We start from the raw sequence: 25,713 nt of genomic DNA on the forward strand, positions 1-25,713 counted from the left end.
TGTTTGGGCAGCACACAAACAGCACCCTAGTGGGGGAAGCTCACAATAACTGAGATTATTCTTTGTGGTTGGAAAATGATCAAAACTACAATGCAAGGAATGACAAGAACTTAACTCCCAATGAGAAACGTGTGCTCTACGCTGCACAAGGACTACAGAAAAGCTGGAAAGGGATAAGTGTCCCCAAAGAATCCAGTCTTTAAACGTTGGTTATGCAAGTGTATCTGTCATTGACTTGACACTAACACCATCTTTTCACACCGTCATAGCATTTCCTTTGTTTAGAAAGGACTTTAGCACAGACAACACATCACGCAGGCAGAGGGGCATGTCCAGCCCTGCCTATGGCTTGGGTACAGCAGAAGGTCTGACCGGATGATTACATTTGGCCTTAAAAATCTATGTCCATGGAATTTTGCGACGCAGCTCTCATCTCTGCTAAGCTCCTGTGTGGCCCTGCAGAACTTCATCCAAAGTCTCCTAGCTAAATGAACGCTAACGCTCGAAAATGGGTCACCCTCGTGATCCTCGCTCAGCTGACTCCTCTATACTCCAATTCTTGCTCACCCCTGGAGTAACTGCCACTGGTGTAACCCAGGGCACAAGCGGGTCAAGTCTGCCAAGAGAAGGGCTGCAGCAGCTCCAGGCTCCTGGAACACTTTCTCCACCAGAGGTACACAGCAGGCCAGCACCGACCCAAGTGTGGGCATGGCTGGAATGGCTGGGCAATATGCCGAGGCATGGCCCTCCAGGAGCACTGAGGAGAGACTCCCAAATGAGAATTAGAACTGCCCTCGCTACGCAGCCAGACCCCTAGGGTTGGGGTCTATGGTGCAAATGCCACCAACCTTTTGCACCAGCAGGAGTGGATCAAACCCCACTAGTGCTGGCAGTGTTGGGTGAACTGACCCACCAGCTCAGTGGGGCAATACTGCTCCAACTCCCTGACACTCCCCCACGGAGGGGGTATGTCTGGGTAACTGGTTGGAACTAACTGAGGGCTTGTCTACACTTACATTTTATAGCGCTCTAACTTGCTGGCTCGGGGGGGTCAAAAACACACACACAGACACCCCCGAGCACAGCAAGTCTGAGCGCTTTAAAGCGCTAGTGTGGACAGGCTCAAGTCTTTGGAAGGTGGCGGATGCATTCTGCAGTCCAAAAGGGAGCACATTAAATTCATACAGCCCGACATGGGTGGTGAAGGCTGACCTTTCCTTGGCGGATTCATCTAGTGGTACTGGCCAGTACCCCTTGGTTAAGTCCAAGGTAGAGATGAACTGGGGGGGCCTGTCCCAGTTCCTCCCATAGTTCATCTGTGTGTGGCATTGGATAGTTGTCTGGGCGAGTTACAGCATTTAGCTGACGGTAGTCCACGCAAAAACGTATCTCCCCCTCTGGTTTGGGAACTAGAACCACTGGAGATGTCCATGCACTGCCAGAGGGGTGGATTACACCCATCTGTAGCATACCCTGGATCTCCTGCTCTATAGCAGTTTTAGCTTGAGGAGACACCCGGTAAGGTTGGGCTCCAATTGGGTGAGCATTACCTGTGTCAGTGGAGTGGTATGTGGAGGTGGATTACCAAGAGCGCTGGGAGAGCTCTCTCCCCATGCTCACATGTGACCACACTCACACTTCAAAGGGCTGCCGTGGGAGCATTCCCGCGGCAGCGCTGTGAAGTTTCTAGGGTAGATGTAGCCTTACTGCTCACAATGTGCACAGGAGTAACAGCAGAACAATGAGTCTCTAGAGCCTCAGGAAGCTGCATGATTTACTGATTTGCGGTCTCCTTCTTCCTAGTTAATCTTTAACACCTCTTAAGTCTGTTATGGAAATGGGCCCACCTCGCCTACAGTGCAATAAAACCAATAAACCTGCCATTCAGTAATGCATGGCAGAGAGTCCAGATCCCAGCAAGGATCCTGAAGCCAGCCACTCTGTTGGCATCACAAAATCCTGCAACTGTTCTATCAGGCCAAGGGAAAACAACCCTTCTGATCTTCTAGCATGAATGACAGCCTGCTTAAAACATTAGCAAAGCAAAACCAGTACCTAGGTCCCGCCTAATCAAAGACCTGCTGAAGCAGACACTGTAAATTACAACCATTTGGTAGACTCTACGTAAGCCTGTTTGTTGCGTTCGATATTTTAATCCATATATTATCTTTGAACGAGACTGTAAGCTCCTGGGGCAGGGACCATCTGTGTGTTCTTTGTTCATACAGCGCCTGGCAGAAACGGGTCCATTACCGGGGCCTCTACACGCTACCGCAATACAAATAAATGACAAAAGTAGAGTTCAATGAAACCAGGGTAGGGTGACCAGATGTCCCGATTTTATAGGGACAGTCCCGATATTCGGGGCTTTTTCTTATATGGGCACCTATTACCCACCACACACTGTCCCGATTTTTCATACTTGCTGTCTGGTCACCCTAAACCAGGGCCTAAGCCACATCCCACTGAAGTCAATGGTCACCCTAAACCAGGGCCTAAGCCACATCCCACTGAAGTCAATGGAAAGACTCCTCGAGATTTCAAAGGGCTTTGGATCAGGCCCTAAATAAAAAGCTTGCCCTAGTCCAGGACATTCCTTAAAGTGGAATAATGAAGAAGCCACTATAAACAACCAGGCAACTCCCTGGCTACTTATTTATTTGCTCTCAATGACTCCGATCTAATTTAGTCTATTGACAAGTTAAAAAATTCCCAATCCCACCCCAGCAACGCACAATCTGGCCTGTACAAATCAGGAGCTGTTCATGCCTCTTATCTCACCCCTGAGATAGAGCCTGCCGTCAGAACTGTTCTGACAGTTCTATTAATAGCATACGCACCAGAACACAACCCGGCTTGCTCTCCAACAGCCACGCTGACTCCACACTGCTAACGAGGGGGAAACAGTAGTTCCTCTCCTCCCCGCTCTGTGCGGCAGAAGAACAAATGCACTGGAGGAGCAGCTTGGTTTTGAAAGCCATCTTTGTGTTTGTGCGAGCCAGACAGACGGATACACACACATTTCCGAGGTTGTACACTACCACTGAGGGTGTACATTACAGCCAGTCATTAGGCTTGAAAAACACAGATCAGACAGAAAAACAACTAAGTACAGAAAAGCGGCAAAGAGGCAGAAGCGCGCTGTCTGCTCACCGAACCTGGCGCTGACAATCCCAGACAGCCAAACAGCACCATGCTATGGCGCAGGACAGCTCATGCCGTGTGCTTCTCCACGTATTCATTACAATGCAAGTGTGACGTCTGACGTACTCTTCCACCATCCTGTTACATGCAGAAGAGGGGCAGTCATGATCTTTTTAGGGAAAGGTACTGAAGTAACAGCCCCTGGAGGCTGAATGTCTATTAAGCCACAGAAAAACTTCCCCAAGATTGAGACACTTGGTAGAGGTGATGTGGGGGATTGTCAGTTGCTTCTTTAAAATTCATCTAGCCTTTATTAGTGCCCAGCCGAACGGTCTTCCTCCTCCTCCAGAGCACAGGATGGTTCTCACAGGTCGAACTGCATTCCACGCCTTGGCTGGCTCTGCAATGTGAATAGCAAGCACATTGCAGAACTCACCTGGTGATGCAAGTCTGGACAGACCGTACCTTTCACTACCTCGACTTTGTGAGTTTTACAGTCTGGTAGGAATGGATGTGGAAACGGCTGACATGCAAGACCCCTGCTGATTGGAGCCAAGGTGGCCCGTAAGGCTGATTAAACCCACAATAGCCTTCTGTTCCTATTGCGATGCTATGTCATTTCACTTCACAAGCGGCGCAGGCTGCAGCTCTGTGAAATCAGACCCTTAGGGTCTCTCTCTGTTCCTGATACTCGCCAAAAGCCAAATGCTCCTAATCTTTTATGGCATCCTGGGAATTTAAACAAGTGACTGCACTCGCATAGCCATCCAGGGAATTACACTGATGGTCAAGGTTACTGGAGAGACTGGAGAGCCTGTTCACAAGCCCAACACCCTCCTGCTCAGCCGCCAAATGAACAACATGTCAAAAGAAAAGGAGTGAGTCAGCACACCAAGCGTACCACTGAGCAGCCACACAAAGGGACATAAATAGCACAGATTGCAGGGAATGCCAATTATATGCTTAGATCCTGAAAGCACCTATTGCCACGTACTGTGCAACTGAAGCGAACGGAGCTACACCTGGTCAGAAGCATTAACCCCTAGAGCGTTGGCAGAATATTGCCCTTAATTTGGAAAGCTATGTCAATGTATTCTTAACGAAGCCGGTCATATAAAGCGAAGATTCCCTTACAGAGGCCAGACGGTTCATTCCGGAGCCTTAGTATAGTGTTACTCTAGCAATGCATCTGATTAACAAGGAACTTTCTTGATGAACTCCTGTTGCCAGGTACTTCGAAAGCTTTCCCAAAGTAGAGCTCTTTGGTCTTCCCCCTCTCAGGAATGTTCCCAGCTCAGAGGGAACTTTGATTTGAGAAGCTGAATAAAGTTCCCCTTGGTCACTGGCGTGTTACTCAAACATGAAATAAAAATGGAGACACTTGCACCCTGGTAACACCAATGCTTGATCATGTGAGTTTGCATTCACACGTATGCGTCAGTTTGACACAAGAGGGAAGCTGAACGCAAACTTTCTTGTATGTTTAAGTGTCAACAGAGCCAGAGAACAAGTCGTCATTTCCCCACTAGCTTTTACATTTTTCAGCTCCTAGTATACAATAGACATGGTCTAGGAAGAGCATGCGCAGAGCTGACGCGCAATCCCAGAGCGATCATCATACATGATACAGATAAAAACTACACTTTAAAGAGCTGAAACACAGCGTCCGCTAGTCAACAGTGGTCTCTGGTTTGGCAGAGCAGCTGTCACTCCTACACTCCTGCCACTGCGATGCCTAGCACAATCTGACCTGCGAGTATATAACTCACATAACTACACTTACAAAAACTGACCTGCCGGGCAGTCTCTAGGGCCCCCAACAGACTCTTTCCAGGTACATATAAAGGGGACTCCAAGCGACCATCCAAACACGTTTCTTTGAACTTCAGACTTGTCCTGGCTTAAAACCCCAGTGGGGGCCAGCAGTGCCTTTGACAGCTTGGACAATATTGGGCTGGGAAATAACGAGGTGACGGTCCTTTGCCAGTGAAGATAAGCTGCTCCCGTATTCACTTATATTCACTGGTCCTTTGCCAGTGAAGATAAGCAGATGCTCACTGCCCATCTCCTTCATGCATTGCCCGCTTTGTAATGGCCTGAAAAGAAAAAGGTCATCAAGAGCTCTCTCCCAACCCTGAGGGCTGGCTAGAAGCTACACAGTGGTGATGCACTGAACCCTATGGAAGGATTCAAAGACCCTGGCTGTGGGGGACACCTCCATAGATAAACAGGTATGCCAGATGCCAATATTTCAAATGCCCCATTGGGCAAAGCACCAAGTCTCTCATTGATGGTCCCTCAGTGCATTTTCAGTTCCATTTCAGAAAGATGGAAAACCTTTGGGACAGGTCACAACCATGGGGCTAAGTGAGTAAATTCACCGCTAGAAAGGAACAGAGGACGGAGCCGCGCGTGTGTGTACTAGGTCTTGATCTGCTCTCCCACCTTTCCAAATGGCTGATGCAATGATCATGGGAGTGAAGTAGTGAATTGTACACAGTCACAGAAAGAGGGAACCAATGCTCCTTGCGCCTCCTTTGTTTTAAAAAAATCATATTTGTTTATGTATAAGATGTGTAAGAAGTGGTTCTCTCTTTTCGTACATTAAAGCAACTATTAACAAATTTAGCTCAATATCACCTCCTCCCGCCCCATATGCTGCTATTAGCTTAGTCAAATAGCAGAACAATAGTTTTCTCACTGCATATTTCAGCTCCTACCCTAAGCTAGAATATTGTTGCCACTCTGCTGAGCAGAGGTTGGTGTTTTGCAGGGGCGTTTCCCATGGGAGGAAAAGTCACTGATGGGGAGGAGGTTTTTTTAAGTGTAACTTGTTTTATTTTCACCCCTCTTCTCAAAGAGAGGTAGTCACAAACAGCAAGCAGGCAAGTCCCTCTTCTCAGAAATCTCAGCCCCAGCACCAATGGTGAGTCCTCAGGAAGCCGCTCTGCCTCAAGAATGGGCACTCATTAGAGGGATTAAAGCAAAGAGCAAAAATTCTCCATGTTTGCAACAGCTCTCCCAAAAAGAAACAGCATCACAAAACACACAGCATTTATTCAAAGACTGTACCCTGCCTACATGAGAAAAGAGATGAATGACTAAGTAGCAGAGTCACCTGATAATCTCACTACAGTATGTACAGCCGTAAAAAATCACTACCTTGTCAACCCCCAATTCCTATTCCAGCTCCACTGTGGCCATTTAACCTCAACAGAAAACGTTGGATTTTTGTGGCTATATATTATTCTAGAGAATCAGCAAGGCTATAGCCGGTATTACAATACTCAAAACAGGTGCTGGAAACTCACCTTACTCCAGAACAGTAAGAGCTTCCTTCAATGAGTCAGATCTTTGAGCGTTAATTTCTCCCTAACTCAGAACCCTACACCACCTTTCCGTTTGGATGTGGAGGCTCAAGAGACCTCAGCATAGAGGATTAAAGCATCATTGTGGCCCATCCCCGACCCTGTGAGCAGTGAGATGGAGGCAGTTAGCCTGTCTGAAGCAGAATACTGCCACTGGCTCTGGGTGGACACCAAGCCTGGAGCACTGGAAATGGATGTACAGGCATGACTGTCTGGATACAACGTTTTAGTGAACAGTGAGTTTTGAGGTGGGCTAATATAATAGTGCAAGGGGGTGAATTTAAGACCAACTATGCAGGTTACTCATGTGTGTATCAACAGGCTTGTCTCAAATAAACACATTTATTCACTGTAACAACTACTGAAAAGTTGTTTTAATACAATGTATTAGGGAAGGCATGAGCTTTTCCGCTTGCCATGCACATCTAAGTAGCTAGCTTTATGGAGCCATCCGAAGGGTATCTTAAGGAACGCTATTTCTCAGCAGTTCTAGTGCTGCAACATGTTATTCACCTCAAGCATCTGAGATGACTAGTGTACCAGAGACTGGACCCATCGTGGAGTTTCTTTGCAAGATCTACGCTGGAATACTGACAAGTCAGATATTGTTTCTTATACTGATGGAAGGAAAAATCTCAAAATGACTTAATTTTTTCTTTAAAAAGCCCTCAAACATGGACAAAGCTCAGGGCACTGAGCCCTCCTCACTCTGGGCATGAGCGCTGGTGTGGACCAGACCAATGGTGCACCAATGGTGTGGACCAGACCCAGGATTCCTACCTGCCAAGGCTGGGATTGTGACTTTGTTCCACTCCCAGGGCTGATCGTATTCATCTGCGGGCCTGTCGTCATCCTGTGGCAGCTTGCTCTCTCGTAAGCGCTGGCTCACCAAGCTGTCAGTGTCTGACTCCACACCATTGCCTTCTGGTTCATAGGGCGTGTCATAGAGCTGAATGCCTTTCTGCTGGGACTTCACGCTTTCTTGCCTTTGAAATTCTGTAGCAAAGAGAGAAAATAATTGTGTTAGGCTGACCACTGACTATACCTATATATTGAACAATTGTATAGCATTAAACACAGGTGAAAACGTGGCTGCAGACAGCAAGCTGTTTAAAAGCTTCCAAATTTATTTCTCTATTAGGTAACTGACATGAAACAGACTCAGGTCTCTGTCAATAATATTTTGCAGGAACTAAAGATAGCCACAATGTGAATGATTTCTCCTATTGCCCAGATGATGATAAAAATACTGGAGGGGAGAGAAGTGGCGACTAGATCACAGGAACCGTGCAGCACTTTGATGAGTAGCACTTCAAATGGGTCTGGTTGTATCAGCACATTTGAGCTCGCCATTATTCCCCATGTCATTTTGATACATGGCAGCACCCATAAGCAGTCACAGAAACAGAGAGAGGTCTTCATGATCACAGAAAGATGTACAGAGAGGCATTTGGGAGGCTACGTCGGATGGATGCTAATATGTTTGTTTTATTCGTTGAATCACTACCAAAAAAAGAAACATGCCGATACTACACAGAAAAATAGTCATGCTGATATAAATAGTGGGCCTGGGTCTCTACTGTGCCAGTCCAGTTTCAGCAGGGTATAATCCAGGCGTTAACACCGCGATGGACCTGGAGTAACAGTGGTGAATCACACCCCTAATGTTATAATACCTCGCTCCCACCTTGCACTTTCCATCAGTAGGTCTCCAAGCACTCTACAAAGGAGATCACGTATCATTAACTCCATTTTACAGCTGGGGAAATGGAAGGCCAGGAAAGGAAAGTGTCTTGTCCTGGGCCCTTCCGCAGCAGCAGAGCCAGGGTCAGAACCCAGTCCAGGTTCTCTCCATTGGGCCACACTGCCAAGATACGGCCTACAAGTTACAGACATTACTACTTAGCAGCAGCATTACAATAGTATTTCTTTAAAGGAGGAAACATCAATTGAAGGACTCAAATACACAAGGCCCATCCCTGCCTATTACTCTACAGAACATTCCCAGACGAAATTGATGGCTGCTGTTTTCCATCAGTGCCGCCATTATAGTCAAGAGATGAAATCCTGGACAGACCAGGATGGCTACACTATTTCCGCTCTCTGAGGAAAAAGCATATCAACCCCATGCAGCAGTGGTTCAAAGGGAGAGCTCTGAAGGCTCCAATGGGAATTTGGCACCTTACTCCCCTGGAAAGCCAATGAGAGTTGGACACATGACACCCATTTCTGCCTGTCAATGTCTCTCCCGAAGTCCTTCTGTGAGATTCATTTTAGAGGGAAAAAAACCTCTCCAGAGAAGTCTGACTAGGGCAAACAGCGCTGTCAATTACAGTGCATGGCTTACAGCAGAAAGCAGCGCGGGCGGAGGGACGTGCTGGCTGCCCTTCCCGCAGCCCCCACTGGCCTGGAGCGGCGATCTGCGGGCAGCGGGAGCCGCAATCGGCCGCACCTGCGGACACGGCAGGTAAACAAACCGGCCCAGCCCGCCAGGGGCTTTCCCTGCACAAGCGGCGCAGAACCCACTGGCTCGGCTTCTTGCAAAGGGCACCCCTGGGCCACCTGAGCATTCTCAGTATGGGCTGTGGGAGCATGCAGTGTGCCTCAGATCTTCCAAATGTAAGATAACTGACAGTCTTTACATTCGGCTTTCCCTGTAGTACACGGACAACAACAGTCAGCTCTACTGCAGTGAAAAGAAAGGGCACATTGGGAAACAGTTTTTGGAAATGGAAAGACCAATCTCACACCGAAATCCTCTCCTGCCTGAGTACAAAGACGGCTCGCAGGGGGAGTATTCTGATCTGGGTATTTTATTGCACATACCCTTTAAAATGTCCATACGGCCACCGACACATCTGGCTCCCAGCTTGCCAAGGCTCTGATCTAAAGCAATGTGTACTGCAGGGAGAGCAGGGTCCTGCACCGAGGCAAGGAGGGGTCTCCTCTGCCCTGCCTGGGATTCAAGAGTTTAACTGCAGCTGTGGGCCCCATCTCTGCTGGGCCAGACATCGTTGAAAAAGGGAAAGGTCAGACCGGAGGCCCCAAGAAGCTCTGCAGAGCCAGCTCCTGTACAGCAGCAGTAGCCATCAGGTTCAAAGCCGGACATTCACTTTCCTACTAGACCACACAGACCTCAAGTACTTGGTAAAGGCCACAACACCCTGAGCAGGAATCACAACGAGCAAACACGGCAACAAACAGAAGAGCCCTGTAGAGTTACTCATTTGGAAAAGGTTACTCTGGCCTCTCCAAGAGAGCCTAACAGTGAGAGGAATTAACTGCTGAAACAATTTACCCAAGATGATGGTAAATTCTCCATGACTGGCAAGTTGTAAATCGAGGTGGGATGTTTTTCTAAGAGCTCTGTGCTGGGAACGATTGTGGGGCAGGTCTCTGGCCTGTGCTATACAGGAGGTCAGGCTAACTCAGGGGCTCTTAACCTTTTACTTTGAGGGTCCCCCCCCCGCAACACGCTACAACTCCTCCACGGCCCACCCATGCCACAACAACTGGTTTTCTGCATATAAAAGCCAGGGCCGGCATTAGGGGGTAGCAAGCAGGGCATTTGCCTTGTGCCCCATACCACAGGGGTCTCCACAAAGCTAAGTCGCTTAGGCTTCGACTTCAGTCCCAGGTGGTAGGGTTCGGAGCCCCGGGCTTCAGCCCAACACAGCGGGACTTCAGCTTTCTGCCCTGGGCCCCAGTGAGTCCAACACTGGCCCTGCTTGGCAGACCCGCGAAACCTGCTTGTGGCCTCCCAGGGGCCCCGGACCCCTGGTTGAGAACCACTGAACTAGCTGATCACAATGGTGCCTTCTGGCCTTGGAATCCAGGGACATGCAAAACACAATCATGAACCCACATTAATCACAATCCGGCGTCACAGAATTCCATTTTTATTTATTATCTGTAATAATCTACATATAATGGATGCTTATTTCAAAGTATTTTTCTCAGTTACAGAACAACACAGGGGCAGGGCTGGTCAGACAATTATTTAATGACAGGGGATGCTGAGATTCAAAAAGTTAAAGCTTTCTAATTGTAAAACACAAGTTATTAACATTGGCTCAAAATAGAGAGCATAAATATCCTTACATCAAACTCCCAAACAGCAGTTTTCTGACTTTGCCTATCTGTAAATTATAACGGTTATTCATGGCCGTGTGTGCGCGTGTGCGGTGAAATCAATGCTTATCAACATTAACTGATAAAAATTTACTCCTCCAAGGCCCCTTCGTAATTTTGGACTTCACTACTGAAAAGTGATTATTTTTAATAGATCAACAAAGACTTGCAAATATCACCACCCCAACTGCATAATCCAACTTTCCAACATACAAAAAGAAAACTGATTAAGAGTTTATTGTTAAAAACAATACTTCAAAATAAATCCTCAGAACTACTTATGGAAGAACAACTTCACTGCTGGGCAGAAGCATTTCCAATGTTAACTCATACAGTCAAGATGCAAATAAGCGTGAAGGAAATCATACTGAAACCCAGTGATGCATCTAAACTACACAGTTCCAGATAATGCACAGCCGTGGATTTCAGACTACACTCCCACCTTTGTAACAGTAACAAAGCCGAGAAAACAGTTATCTGACTAGTTCTTCTACAGCATCTTAAGTGTATGAGGAAAGTGTCGTTCCACATCATTAGCACTTTTACATAGTGAAATACAGTGACTCTTCAGTGCCTATATTGAAAGTGTGTCTTTGTAAAAGACTTTTGCTCAAGGGCAGAATTCTACATTAAGAAAACTCTCCCTGTCAAAGATCACCTAGGCTGCACTCAGATATACACTATTAATACACTCCTGACCCTTGCTGGATCAGAACCACAAGCGTCTCACCCCCTTTAAAATCACAGCCATATTTAGCGTCTCTGGCAGTTTACTAAAATGTGAAATGTGTTTTGTATTCAAAGACTACAAAGGACAATCTTCCTAAAACCAAGAGTCCAGAGAGAACAATGATCTGTACCTGCATTTGTGCTGCAGACACCATTAACCCCATAGGAACCCATGAAAGGCAGTAGCCAGCAGTCATACGTTTTAAGTCAAAAGTTATTTTTACAAAGCACCAGCAAATTCATAGAAAAATGACCTTATTAAAGGATTTGGCAGGTTGCTATTTCATGCCTTCTACTCAGAGAACACGAGTATTAAACAGACATGTGTCTGAACCCTGACGCAGAAAGGTTTTCCACTTGAAGCCAGGCACTAATGCAAGCAGAGAAATATTAAGATCCCTTTAATTTGTTTGAATTTCAGTCTTCATTAACATGTCAAATGACTATTTACACAAGAATGTGATTTGTCTCAAAGTTAAATCACACGCACTTTCCCCGTCAGCAGCAAGCTGAACGGAGAAGCTGCTGCAAAAGCTTCAGATGCACGCTGACAGCGCAGCCAGGACTGGAATACTTAAGTATTCGCTATTTGTAGGAGGCAGAACATTTGTGCTGGGGCACTTTTTATGGATTTTCATGAAAGCTGTAATCACTACAGCTCTAAGCACTAAAATAATTCTTGGAATGACCAAGGAATCTGAAAGTGTGTTAATTCCGCTTTTTCGAAGTCTGGCTTTGAGGATTACAAGGCCACGGATCTTTTCATTCAAATAGAAGCAAGAGCAATCAAGAATGCATTGAACAAAAGGCTGTTAAAGCTTGATATAGATTATTTTCTGCTTTCTTTGAAGAACAAATTTTAATGCCCTGATTTTCTCATTTATTAATTTTACCCTTTGATCTCAATACTGAAGTGCACTTTTCTAGAATTATCCTTATTAAGCTAATAAAATTCAACAGCAGTATAGGGAATTGAAGTTTCAATGGAAGAAACTTAGTGTCACTTTTGTTGCTAGCAGGTTGAAAGTCACCACAATGGGAAGAATAAACTTACCTGCAATTCTTATTCTCTGCAGTTAGTGGTTCTAGCAGAGCCATGCTCCAGGTTTTCAGGCTCCTGTGTGAAATTCAGAGGCTGACTAGCAAGCTAAAAGAATTCAGAACTTTCAGGAGTGTCAGATTATGTGACCTACAGGCTGAGCTAAAATGGTTATGGCTTCCAACTGCCAAACTCCTCTTTGACAAAGAAACATACATACAATATAGAGAGCTACGACGATCAACAGGAAGCAGATAACTGCTGTAGCAGATACACTAGCACTAAAGTTGCTCTTAAACTTTTCAGTAGCCTAAATTACTAAACAACTTAAGTATTTGCAGCATTCCCATGGTACCCTCTTACTTGAGGGAATACTTTTGGAGTTAAATAGGGAAGCAGCAAAAACCCTGCAAACAGAGAAGTAACATTATCTAAAGAAAACTGGAAAGTGTTCTTTGTTTTGGAGACCGGCACTGTGCCTTCCGAGAACAAGACTGATTGACTAACATTTTCTCCTCCTCCAAAGTAAATGGAGTAGATAACAAAGCTATTTTTCCGGAATCTATACAGCTCCTTACTCACGCTGAAAATAAGAGATCAGGAAACTGAAAGTGAGCAGATCAAAAAAATGTAGCCCCGTCCCTAACCCTAAACACATTCGTTTCCAGTTGTGGGAGAAGGGAAGTTGTTTCCTCTACCCATGAGCCAAATATTTCCATAATGTAACTACTAAATAGTTATAGCTCAATCTAGCCTGATACACTGCTGCAAAACATTAATTAAAACCCTTGGAAATATTCCAAAGTTTATGTCTGATTGAAACAAGTCCAGGAAACTTTTCATTTTATATTTCTAACACAATGAAATACAGATTAAGGCACAATTCAGTATTTTATGTAAATATTTGTACTAGGCACAGTATTGAAGGTACCCTGAAGTCAAGGAAATGCTTATCAGCATTTAATTGGCAAAAGAAGAACAGCTGTCTCCAAGTACCAGCATCTGCACTGAGTGGTACTATGCAATAAACATCCTGTCGTATCTTTAATGAATCTTGATGCCTTAAAAATATCACATCTGGACTATGGTTGCAGCAAAGGATGGACCTACCAGGACTGCGAACTGTCTGATCCGTGTTGCACACTGTGCCACATTTAAACTGAAGCTGTGTCTCCATGCACAACGTGTTGGTGTCCTGATGATACGACACCTATGCCACAAAGGCCTATTATACTGGTGCTTCAATGTTATTCCCATTAGTCACAACAGACATTGACAGCATTCTGACATCACCCTCAAGGCCCCAAAGTGAAACTGATGTTATAGTCAGTCTGGCAGGTCCAGTACTGTGATTTGTGTTTCATAGGGAACACACTTACCCATAGGGGTGGGGAGAAGAGGGGAGGGGGAAACAAAACAACAACAACAAGTAGTGGTTAGGTGTCTTGCCACCTTTGGTGCAGCTGACTAATGGGGAACATACAAAACCCACCAAGCATTTCTGCTACCAAACAGCATGAGCAGCCGGTCCGCCAGCCCCACAGTGAGATACAGCCACAACAGCACTGTCAACCAAAGAGCTGCATCAAAGACCAAATTTGGAACTCTGAACCGCCGAGGCAGCTGCTCTCTTCTGGGCCCATACAAATCCTACAACCCCGAGCGAAGCGTGGAAGAGCTGGGGACAAAAAGGCATTCTCAGCCAAGAGGATCCCAGACTAGAACAAGCTTCCAGAGGAGATAAAAGGCAGACTCTGGCTGCCCCTAGGAAACACTGCAGATCTTTCCTCTTCGCAAAGGCCTTTCCAAACTAGGAAAAGCACAGAGTTACACGGGCTCTCCTTCTGCCCAAAAAGCCCAGCCAACCTCGCCTTCAGAATAAGTCAACCCCAAAAGCTCAACACAATCAAATACAATTTAAAGAAAACCACACACACCCTATCCCAAGTAGAGATTTACTGCAAAAAGGGAGAAGTGCCAGACACTCCATGGAGTCCACTAGGGACTTCGCTATTGCTCCTGATTTTACACAGAAGGGGCTTAGATACTGTGGTGATGGGCAGCAGCAGCAGCAAACCCCTTGGCCGGTTATAAACATTCTCCAGCTCAGACAGGGCTACTCAGATACCTACCGGGCTACCCCAAATGCCGCGCTCTCCCCCTGTCCCTGCCTCCCGTGTGCTTACATTACAGCCTTTCAGCCAGCTCAGGACAGGAGTAAGCCTGCTGGTGCTGTGCCCGTTAGCTAAAGGCTTTGCATAGCTCTTTTCCAGTTTGGGTGAAAAGAGGCCAGGGCCCAGAGGTGGAACCCTCCCTCCGATCTTACTTACACTGCCCAGCAGGCTCGCAGGCCCTGCCAGAGGGAGTGGGGGGAACTTCTAATATATTTAAGCAGACACTTGGTCGTGCCATCTAAGGAGGCTACAAACTAACGTACTGGTTTGAGATGCTTCTATTTCCTCAAGAAAATGCTTTCACTGGAGCACAGTACCACATTGGCGAGTGCTCCACAATGTTAGCTGGTCAGCCAAGCGCTCCTCAGTGAAAGCTTCAACACACATATTCCATGACACTAAATGTTTATTTAAGAGAGAGGCTAATTGCTCCATCAAAGCTGTTAGGGTTTGTGAGGTAAAACTCTTCCCCCTCTCCGTGTATTTATTTTGCGGCGATCATTACAAGAAAAGAAGATAAGACACTTCAGGCAAAAGCTGTGTTATATCCAACAGCAAGCAAAGGGGCAGTCTTTACAAGGGGTGTGGCAAGGCATGGGGGCTGCAGAGCCTACTGGGCTCTATTCTACCTTCAGTGCCCGTGCATCACATCAACAACAGTAGAGGGCCCATGCACAGTGCAGGAGGAAAGACACCAGAGCGTTTCGCTTCAAATGCCAAACGTTGGAAAGTGCAACACGGCGAATTCAAATATATTTAAACAATCACCAAACCACAAGTGCAAGTGGCTAGACTTCAGGCTAAAGAATGCTCTGGAACTTTGCATCCAGAATTCTCCCCAGGGCCAAGATTTCCATGGGGAAAAGGCGGGGGGAGGGGGGGGGGAGGTGACGGCAGACTGCCAAAGAGCCAGTGATGCCTCCCTGACGGTCTGGGTCAATCTATACCAGGCCTGACAGCTGACTCCCGGGGAGTGCTGGAGTGTGCCAGGCTCCAGCCATGGCACATTTCTAAACTGGAGGTGCTGGTGGTGGGGTGGGGAATGTCTGCTGTGGCAGTTTAAACCTGCCAGGGACCCCTACATACACGGGGCAATGATGCTTCTCACTCCCTTTGCACTGTAGGTGCCCCAGAGTTTGTCTGTGTATTTCCAGAGCTGTTGGAGCTGTGTTGGTCCCAGGGTATTAAAGGGACAAAGTGGGTGAGGGAATGCCTTATATTGGACCAACTTCTGCTGGTGAAAGAGACAAGCGTTCAGGCCACACACACACAGCGCTCTTCTTCAGCTCCTACACGTCCAGGCTTCTGCCACAGCCTCAGCGTTAAGTATGTTTGTAATCTGTGTAAAAAAGTAATCAATCATGTGGCTAGCTCTAGTCCTGCTACCCCACGTTGCTAGAATGTGTTTTTCAACATTTTATATGCTGAGACTCCCCAACATCCCTGATGGAAATGCCTGCCTAAGACACTGCTTTATCAATCAGACAGCACACAGTCACTTTTGCATGCATCACTGAGAAATTAGAGATAGAGGGTAATGAAACACAGACACATTAACCAGCAGACTAATCAGCTGTGGCATGACAAATCTGCTCTGACTCAACAGTTGTGTCAGATTCTAAAGTGTACTGACCCAAATAGATCAGCTGTAAGTAAGACAAATAGACCCATTCATTTCCTGCCACAGATTCCCACATTAGTGCATAGTTTAAAGCCCAACCTTATCTGCTCTATTGCAATTATTCAGCTGGTTTCCCAAAAACCCTGGTTAGCCAGCTTTTGTTCAACTAGATCAGACAGTGCAGATAACACATTGGAAATGAAACTGCTACAAAGTACAAGTTCCTGAACAGCTAACCTCGGAAATAATTTCCTAAATAACGCAGGGCTGACTGCTATTTATGGCTTTAGTGCTACTAATAAACAAGAGAAACAAAAGCTCTAGATGAGTATGAAAAATGCACATCAAGAATTACATTACGAGGATCAAATCTAATACTGCTTTATAAATATTAGTTGTCCCCATGAATGGCAATGAACTACCACGTAAGTGACAGGTTCTTGGCCTGAGCATTTTGTGAGGTGGCTGGAGTGAAGCAGTTAGTTTAAACTAACCACACCCTGTTTACTGAGCTGCTTGCTGAAAATACTTTGCAATGATTTTATGGTTCTTTCACATGAAGACTGCTACCAGTGCCTCTTAAGCGAGAGCGAAGGGCTGGATCCAGCGAAGTACTTATACATGTGCCTAACTTTAAGCACCTGAATAGACCTCACGAGGGGACTGCAACGGAAGTATTCGCCATATACCTGACTAAAAGCACTCTGCTGGATCAGTCCCACAGAGAGCAGCGATTAGAAATCAGGAAGTCTTGTCTCCCAGTTCCGAGTTCAGAGTACACCACTCCTCTTAGACTGTGGACCTATATGAAGAACGAAGAGAAAGGAAGGCGGTCCTGGGGAGAACTGAAGGCCACTTACCAAAACACTATCCTTTACAGAATTTCCTCCCAGGAGAGCTGGATCGAGCTTTTTAGCCTCCTGGGTATTTATTAGTAGAAAGAGGGAAATCTGCCTGTACCTGCTGCATAATATGTAAAATCTTATCCATCTGAGACTGAATACCAATGTAATACTGTCCTCACCAGTTAAACATGAATATTTAAGTACCTCTAGCTGCAGGATTCTTGGCATCAAAGACAAAGAAGACAGCTTTATCATCCAAAAGTTAGACGTATTTCTGTGAGCAAATTTTCAAAGCAGACAGATGAACTATATATAAAGATGTTTACTATTGGAAGTCTCTGAATGATTAAGGGTGAATTAAATAGGCAATGAGTGACCAATAATAAACTGCAATAGATATGAACTTGTGCTCTAGCCCTGCTGGTCATCTGGATCCACCGTCCCGTCTATCAACCCCATGTTAAAATCATGTTCCTGAACAAGGGGAGTCCCATGGCCCCCTGGAAAGCACTTGTTGGGGAAGGGGCTCATCTTCAGTAGGACATGCAGAAGAGTGCAGCTGATGCATCCATTGTGACAGTGCAGCTTTTGAAATGTGCATTCACATTTCAAATGAATAAGCCCCAGAAGAAGAGTCTAAACAGCAGCAGACACTGGACAAGATGTTGCTCCACTAAAGCAACACAGTGACAAAGAACAGTGCGGCCTCTGCCTCTACTTCGATTTTGTGTTGGTCCGTCTCAACTCTCGAGCCCCACCTACCAGAGACAAGTCTCCCAATGGCAGCTGGGATCATGATCCTGTTTCAGAAAGGTGGTTGCTCAGATAATTGAGGACGCCCACTTACAGACAAGGGGTCAATCCAGTTCTCACTGAAAGACTCAATGGGGGACAGCGGGAGCTGGATCAGGCCCGGGAAGAGGGGTTCTTTGCTCCTGTGGACTCAGGCCTTGTCTACCTGGGGAATCTGCCCAGACTCAGCAACCAATGACAAGCCACTGATAAAGCTGCAGTGGCATGGACAAAAAAAGCCAAGATTTACACCCCTGTTTGTAACCAGATTCTGGCACCCTGGTGCAAGTCACAGCATTTCTTGTATATGCTTGAGATTTGGCAACTTCCGTGACCAGCCATCAACTCCTGGAACTGGTGCAGTTTCCCACTCCTGAGAGCAGAGACTGTTGCTGTTTTTTGTACACTTCCATGCACATGCATGAAACTTACGCCCAACCCGGACTAGATTTAATCCAGTAATTTAGAGGTGAAACTTTCTGTGTCACATCACTCGTCACTTGAGCCTTACAGCCCAACCTCACATATAAAAACCTATTTCTAACCACATATATAAAAGCTTGCTTCACTGGTGTGCTGCGGCCATCTGCTCAGTGGATGGACAGACGGACGCATTTCCAAAATACAGACTGCAATGGAGAGCTCTAACCAATAGGTAGCTTTTAATCTAAGCAAAGCAAATTGCTTTCCAATCCATGCAGAATGCCTAGGACTGGAGGGAAAGACACATGGGAATGCAGCCCCTCTTCCTTCTTATTAGTGAGTCTTATTCCGAAAGAGAAAGCACTGGGAAGCATAACGAAGTTCTGAAGGGATGATCGGTGGATGCTTCAGGATTTAACAGGAAGCCCAACTAAAAATAAACCACCAAACCAACCTACAACACTCTACCAAAGCATCCCCAGACCCCAACAATGTCTTTACAGCCCCCCAAAGAGGGAGGAAGCGCCAGAGGCTTCATGTGACTTTGTTACTGCTATTGATTTTTCATGGAAGGCACTCAGATACTGTAATGATGGTAAGCATCATAAAACCCTATGAGATAAGAACATAAGAATGACCACAGTGGGTCAGACAATTGATCCATCTAGCCCAGTAACCAGTCTTCTGACAGTGGCCAATGCCAGGCGTTTCAAAGGGAACAGAACAGGGCAATTATCAAGTGACCAATCCCATCATCCAGTCCCAGCATCTGGCAGTCTGAAGCTCAGGCACATCCAGAGCATGGAGTTGTGTCCCTGACCATTTTGGCTAATACTCATTGATGGACCTATCCTCCAGGAACTTCTCTCATTCTTTTATGAACCCAGCTATCCTTTTGGCCTTCAGAACATCCCCTGGCAACAAGTTCCACAGATTGACTGTGTGATGTGTGAAGAAATACTTCCTTTTGTTTGTTTTAAACCTTCAGCCTATTAATATCATTGGGTGACCCCGTAGTTCTTGTGTGATATGAAGGGGGTAAATAACACTTCCCTCTTCACTTTCTCCACACCAGGCATGTCCCCGCTTCGTCGTCTCTTTTCCAAGCTGAACAGTCCTGATGTGCATTATTTGGCATTTATCAATATTGAATTTCATCTGCCATTTTGTTGCCCAGTCCCCGTTTTGTGAGATGCCTTTGAAACTCAAGTATCTTGAGTAATTTTGTCATATCTGCAAACTTGGCCACCTCAGAGTCTACTCCTTTCCCCAGATCATGTACGACTATGTTGAACAGCACTGGGCCCAGTACAAACCCCTAGGGAAACCTGCTATTTACCTTCTCTCCACTGTAAAAGCTGACCATTTATTCCTACCCCTTGGTTCCTATCTTTTAACCAGTTACTGATCCATGAGAGGACCTTCCTTCTTACTCCAGGACAGCTTACTTTGCTTAAGAGCCTTCAGTGAGGACCTTGTCAAAGATTTCCTGAAGGTCCAAGTACACTTTACCCACTGGATCATTGTTATACATGTTTGCTGATTCCCTCAAATAATTTAACAGATTAGTAAGGCATGATTTCCCTTTACAAAAGCCACATTGACTCTTCTCCAACAAATCGTGTTCATCTGTGTTTCCTGCACCTCGGTCTGGGACAGTTCCTCAGATTGGTCACCTAAAAAGAATGGCTCAGGTTTGGGAATCTCCCTCACATCCCTGCAGTGTAGACTGATGCAAAGAATTAGTTTAGCTTTTTCGCAATGGTTTTGTCTTCCTTGAGCGCTCCTTTAGCACTTCAATCGTCCAGTGGCCCCACTGGTTGATTAGCAGGCTTCCTGCTTCTGATGCACTTAAAATAATTTTTCTATTAATTTTTGAGTCTTTGGCTAGTAGTTCTTCAAATTATTTTTTGGCCTAATTATAGTTTTACATTTGACTTGCCAGAATGTATGTTCCTTTCTTTTTTCCTCACTAAGGGTTGACTTCCAATTTTTAAAGAATGCCTTTGTCTCTATCTGCCTCTTTTACTCTGTTGGTTAGCCATGGAGGAATTTTTTTGGTCCTTTTTTTTTTTATTATTTTGGGGTATACATATAGTTTGATCCTCTATTATGATGGTTTTAAAAAGTTTCCATGCAGTTGGCAGGCATTTCGTTTGTAACTGTTCCTTTTAATTTCTGTTTAACTAGCCTTCTCATTTTTGCGTAGTTCCTCTTTCTGAAGTTAAATGATACTGTGGTGGGCATCTTCAGTATTTCCCACCCCCCTCATCTCCAGGATGTTAAACTTAATTATATTATGGTTGCTATTACTGAGTGGTTCAGCTATATTCACCTCTTGGACCAGACCCTGTGCTCCGCTGAGAATTAAATCAAGAATTGCCTCCCCTTGTGGGTTCCAGGACTAGCTGCTCCAAGAAGCCGTCATTAATGGTGTCTAGATTACTTGGGGGAAGCTGAAAGCACTGAGGAAAGAGGATATTTTCAAAGCACAAAGGGCAGCTAGAAGTGGGGAGTCTAACTCCCATTTGTGCCTTTGAGAGCCTCCCCGAAACCTACTAGTGCGTGGGCAATCTAGAATATCACGGACTGTTGGCAACTGCAGTGAAGCCCGTGGGTCCTGTCCAGATTTTCTTTCTTTATCTGTATGCCAGTTGTCACTGATTCTTCTATAAAATCCTTCAATTATGAGCCTCTCTCTTAGTACAGTCTTCTCCCATCCCCCTCCTCTTTCTTTACTGCAACATCACATTGACAAGACCCTCCTCCCCCCGCACTGCTTCAGGAGTTGATTCGCACCAGAGTCAAAGGAACAGGAGAGAGCACAGACATCTGGAAGGCTCAGCTGGCCTCAGCCCTTTTCGGTAGGCCTGCACAACCACTGTCCCCTGCCCTGCTCACCCTCAAGTGCAATTCCTGACTCTTATCACCCCAATGCGCAGGGCCAACCTATGGGCGTAGAGAAGGTTAAGAGGAGGATTCTTTAGGAGACACCCCAAATATAAAGAGTTAGGGTCCAGGGAAGGGAAGTGTTTAGGTCTCTCCTGCTGGAGAAGGGGAACGTAACTGCTTTTCTCCCCCAAACTTAGCCTGGAAAGGAGCCTTAGGACTATCTTCACAAGATGAAGGGTTAGCCACTCTGCAGGGACCAAAGACCAGGTTCTGCTCCAAGTGGCATCACTCATTCTAACTCAGCCCACCCAGCTGAGCTGCTTCCTGCTCTGGTATTGGCTTGAGCCAGCCATCTGTGTCTGCTGTGAAGCGTGTGTCAAGACAGCACAACACTCAGGCAAAGTGCTCAGAGTGGAGTGATGGTGATGCCCAGGACTGCGACCCAGGAGAATTCCTTTCACCGGGGGGGGGGGGGGGCAGAGGATTTTTTACTGAATTCTTTTGCCTCCCACAGTCCTAGTTTTGAAAGCAAAATGGGCATTCCTTTAGTTTTTGCAGTGATCTGAAGGCAGACATTTATTCCATATTCTCCCTTCCCCCCCCCCCCCCCAATATCCTCTTTTCCATTAGATGAGTGCTGGATCAGAAGTTTTAATTGCTACCATAAAACTGGTATAATCTCTGCAGACTTCCGCTCTTCAGAATAAATTAATGCCAGTCACTTAGGCAGCTACTCCAGACAGGTCCCCTATCCATTCCCTGAGTGAGGAAAGGGAGAGGAGCAGGAATCCTTCCTTCATGTGAAGTGTCTGGTTTAAGAACGTCTGGTGATGCTTGGCCAGCGAGCAGTTCTCTGGACTCCGTGGTAGCCTGTTGCATCAGTACAGTACCAAACCCAGTTTGTCCCTAGACTCGCTTGTACTTTATTGTCTGGAGCCATGCAAGATAATAAACTAATGCTTCCCCTGGATACCCCACATCAGGGATAGGATGATGCAGTAATTCCACTGACAATGTCATGCAACCAACACTGAGTACATCTATCTACACTGCAAATAAAAACACAACAAAACCAAAACCATGGCAGCAAATCTCAGAGCCCAGGTCAAGAGACTCAGACTCACTCCATGGGGCTAAAAATAGCAGCACAGATGTTCCCGCCTGGGCTGGTGCCCAGGCTCTGAAACCCGGTGAGAGAGTAGGTCTCAGAGCTGGAGCAGAACATCTACTCTGCTATTTTTAGCTGCATAACACATGCCCCAGTCAATTGGGCTCAGACTTGTCACCACTGGGGGTTTTGGTTTTTTCCCCCCCTTGCAGCATAGACCTACCCTGTAAAGACCCAGGGTCAATCTACACTTTGGTTTCCATTCCCAAACTCAAGTCTAGTTTATTGAAAAGCCCAGCCTCTGCAAAACTCATTCTTTACCAGATCAGAGGAGCAGCAACCCGGGTGTTGGATCAAAGCTTGTGTCTCCCACGATGTGGGTGATGGAATTAATTTTTGATTTACTGAAGGTGTTTTCAGATACCTGCTAATAGTTTAACATTTCATGTACATCTCCATAACCCATCCTGGAGCTGAGCTCTGTGTGTCCTTTTAAGCAATGAATTTTGTTCCAGAAACTCCTCTAGGATGGGCACAGTCAGGCATCAAGACTAAAATTGGGCCTTCTTTAAAACAGGTGTTGAAAAATGCAAAGAAATTGAGAAGTGTGTGGTGTATGCAGGAGCTACTCAAATCTAACCATTTGCCTTCCTCTGCTTTCCCCTACAGCAGCAATTAGTCAAAATACTGAGAGCCGCACGAATACTGATTGCATATAAACAAAAAAGAAAAGCCATGTTTTCTCATTAGGCCTCCTTAGGAACACAGGACAACACCTTTGCCAAATGGACATAATATCAAACGGAAACAGAAAGAGGAGCAGTAAGGAGGATTCCATATATCAAGCAAAAGGAGATTTTGAAAACAAATGCAGTTTTGTCCGTCATGTGAGGGACATTATTTTGTTTAGCCCTGTTTACTTTTCAGTGTCTTGTGCCTTTTTTCCCCATATTTAGTCAAAAGCTTCGCACAAATCCAGGACAGACTGCCCACATACCTATTTTAAAGAACAAGTCAAAATAATTGTCTATCTACCCATGTCCATATGAATAAAGGCAGGGCAACAAACAGCTGAATATGAGTGATGATCATTTTACAACAATCCGGAAAGAGGGCTATATCATTTTTCACTAGAGCCAGGGTTTGACTTCTGTAGGAATTACTGAGGAGAAAACGCTAATCCTCCTTTAGTCGCAAGGAAGCTGCCCTTTGAACAATCTGTACAAGGCGTGCTGGTGGTCACAGTACTTCGGCGGTCATGGTAACATTGACAACTGTGTTATAACAATTCCCATCTCGAGTTTAACAAGCTAGAGTGTGAGATGAACTCTTATGTCATGATTCTATACAGCATTCACAGAGGAAGAGACTTTGGTTGTCAAGAGACAGGTGCTGCTCAAGAATATTTTCAAGTGTCTCTTTCCTGTAAACACCATTAATGAGCTGCAGTCCATGACAACATACCAATGTGAATAAGGGTTTAGAAGGAAACGTCCAGCGAAGCAACGTATGACAAAAATGTCTTCAAATATGACCTTCCAGTGGGGTAACTACAGGGGGACTCTGCCCAGTTGAACAGCCCTGAATGTCACTTCTCCTCTATCCCTCAATTAAAGAAAAACCCATTATGTATAATTTCTTTAATTACTTGATCTCAGAAAAAATTACTATGTACTTATCAAATTAATGGAAAATCAGATCAATCTGTGTCACCGCTTTGGAATTCACCATTTTAATTTAGTTCACATCAAAGCCAGGATACAATTGACAAGAAGTTTCTCTCTGAGCACCACATTCTTCCTCCTTCAGGGATCCCTTTTGCTTTATTTACAAGGCCTAATGCAAAAAGCAGCCACATCCGAATGCACGCTCACAGCTTAGCGGACACTTGAGTTTCTTGTTAAGAGGTGCAGACCAAGTGTCAGAGCATGCGGGTTCAAATCGCTGAAGAAGTTTTCCTGGAAAGCCTCAAGGCCATGTACCAGATGGGGTGGGTATAGGGTCACTTTCAGCTCTCTGGGTTTATCCATTTACTGTATTTTTAACTTTGTTCATGTCCCTGGAAGCAAACAGAAACTCCCCCTTCCTGCCCCCCTCACATTTGTGTGTCAGTACAAGGAATGCAACAAACCAACAGGCCAAACTCTCTTCAGGTCAGGGAGCTCTTGCACTTTGGGCTCCTGGCATATGAAGAGCTGAGGAACAGAGGGCTTTTTAATTTCCAAAAAACCATGGCTGGAAAATGAACCCAGACAAATTCCAATTAGAAATTAGGCACACGTTTTCAACCGGGAGGGTGATTAACCTCTGAACAAACTACCAAATGGTGGTGGAGGGCCTCCATCTCTCGTCTTCAAATCAAGAGCAGTTGTCTCTCTGGAAGATCTCCTTTAGCCACACACACAAGTGAGCCCGATACAAGGGTAACGGGGTAAAATTCTACCGCCTGCATTCCACAGGAGGCCAGACTACAGGTGCATGCTGGTCCCTCCTAGCTTTAAAAACCCATGGCCCTTATATAGACTGCTTGGAACCAGGTGCACCGAGCTTGTCGAGCTGGGGTCCTTGAGGAAAGTTGACTTGTTTATAACTTTTCCACCCTGGGATTCTGAGGCTGTTGTCCAAATCCAGGCCCCTTGTGCGGTGAAGCAGCCGCTGCAAAAAGTGAAACCTCCCCCAGGAGCGAGTGCTGAGATACCAGCTATAGCACGGTGGCTCTCCAACTTTTTTGGACCAGGACCCATTTGTAAACATCGACGGCCAGTCCCGACCCGGAAAATAGCTGAAGTGAAAACACACAAGTATTTTGGTCCCAAAATACTTATTAGCCACCACGCAGCACCATCACCCCCCTTGTGCCCGCAGGCGTGGCCCTGTCACGGACCCTGCCAGCGTTGTAGCCTCCCCATTTACTTCCTCGCCCACCGCTTGGCGCTCCGTGCAGCCTCCCCAGGAGCGTGGTACCAGCACGCAGTGGGGTACAGTCCCAGAGCGTCTGCCTTTGCCCCCTATCACCCCCGCGCTCTGCAGGGCCCTGCGCCCGGCTGCCCAGCTCTGCCAACTTCCCGGGAAATGCCAAACGTGCATGCCCGGCCCCTGGCACTGCCAGCAGGGATGGCAGGGCCACAGGGTGTACAGCCAGCCCCGGCCCCACCACGAGCGCCCAGAACGCCGGGCGAAGCACGGACACATGCAGGGCTCCGTGAGGACCAGCTGCTTGTGGAGTGCCAGGTGCATTGGCTGAAAAGCTGCCCCACAGGGACTCTCCCCTTCCCACTGCTCCTCTGGGACCCCATCCCCTGCGATTCTGGTATCCCCCACTGCTTTGCGAGGCAGGAATAATCCCCCTTCCTGCCCCCCAGTGCTCAGCAGCTGTGCCAGGTCAGAAGGGGCTGCTACAGCCCAAGGCAGGGTGCTGAAAGTTGCCCAGTTTTCACCCAGGGACTG

At 46.3% G+C, this 25,713-nt stretch overlaps 1 protein-coding gene across 1 annotated transcript in view; it reads right to left on the bottom strand.

Moving 5' to 3' along the window:
- Window positions 1-25,713, bottom strand: part of SHB (SH2 domain containing adaptor protein B) — a 150,404-nt gene that overhangs the window by 52,889 nt on the left and 71,802 nt on the right. Inside the window, exon 3 of the mRNA XM_073345717.2 lies at window positions 7,293-7,508. Coding sequence (XP_073201818.1) covers window positions 7,293-7,508 — 216 coding nt within the window. The remainder of the gene's footprint in view (window positions 1-7,292; window positions 7,509-25,713) is intronic.

Source organism: Lepidochelys kempii, chromosome 5 (assembly GCF_965140285.1).
Source record: "Lepidochelys kempii isolate rLepKem1 chromosome 5, rLepKem1.hap1, whole genome shotgun sequence".
In the NCBI taxonomy this organism is placed as follows: domain Eukaryota; kingdom Metazoa; phylum Chordata; order Testudines; family Cheloniidae; genus Lepidochelys; species Lepidochelys kempii.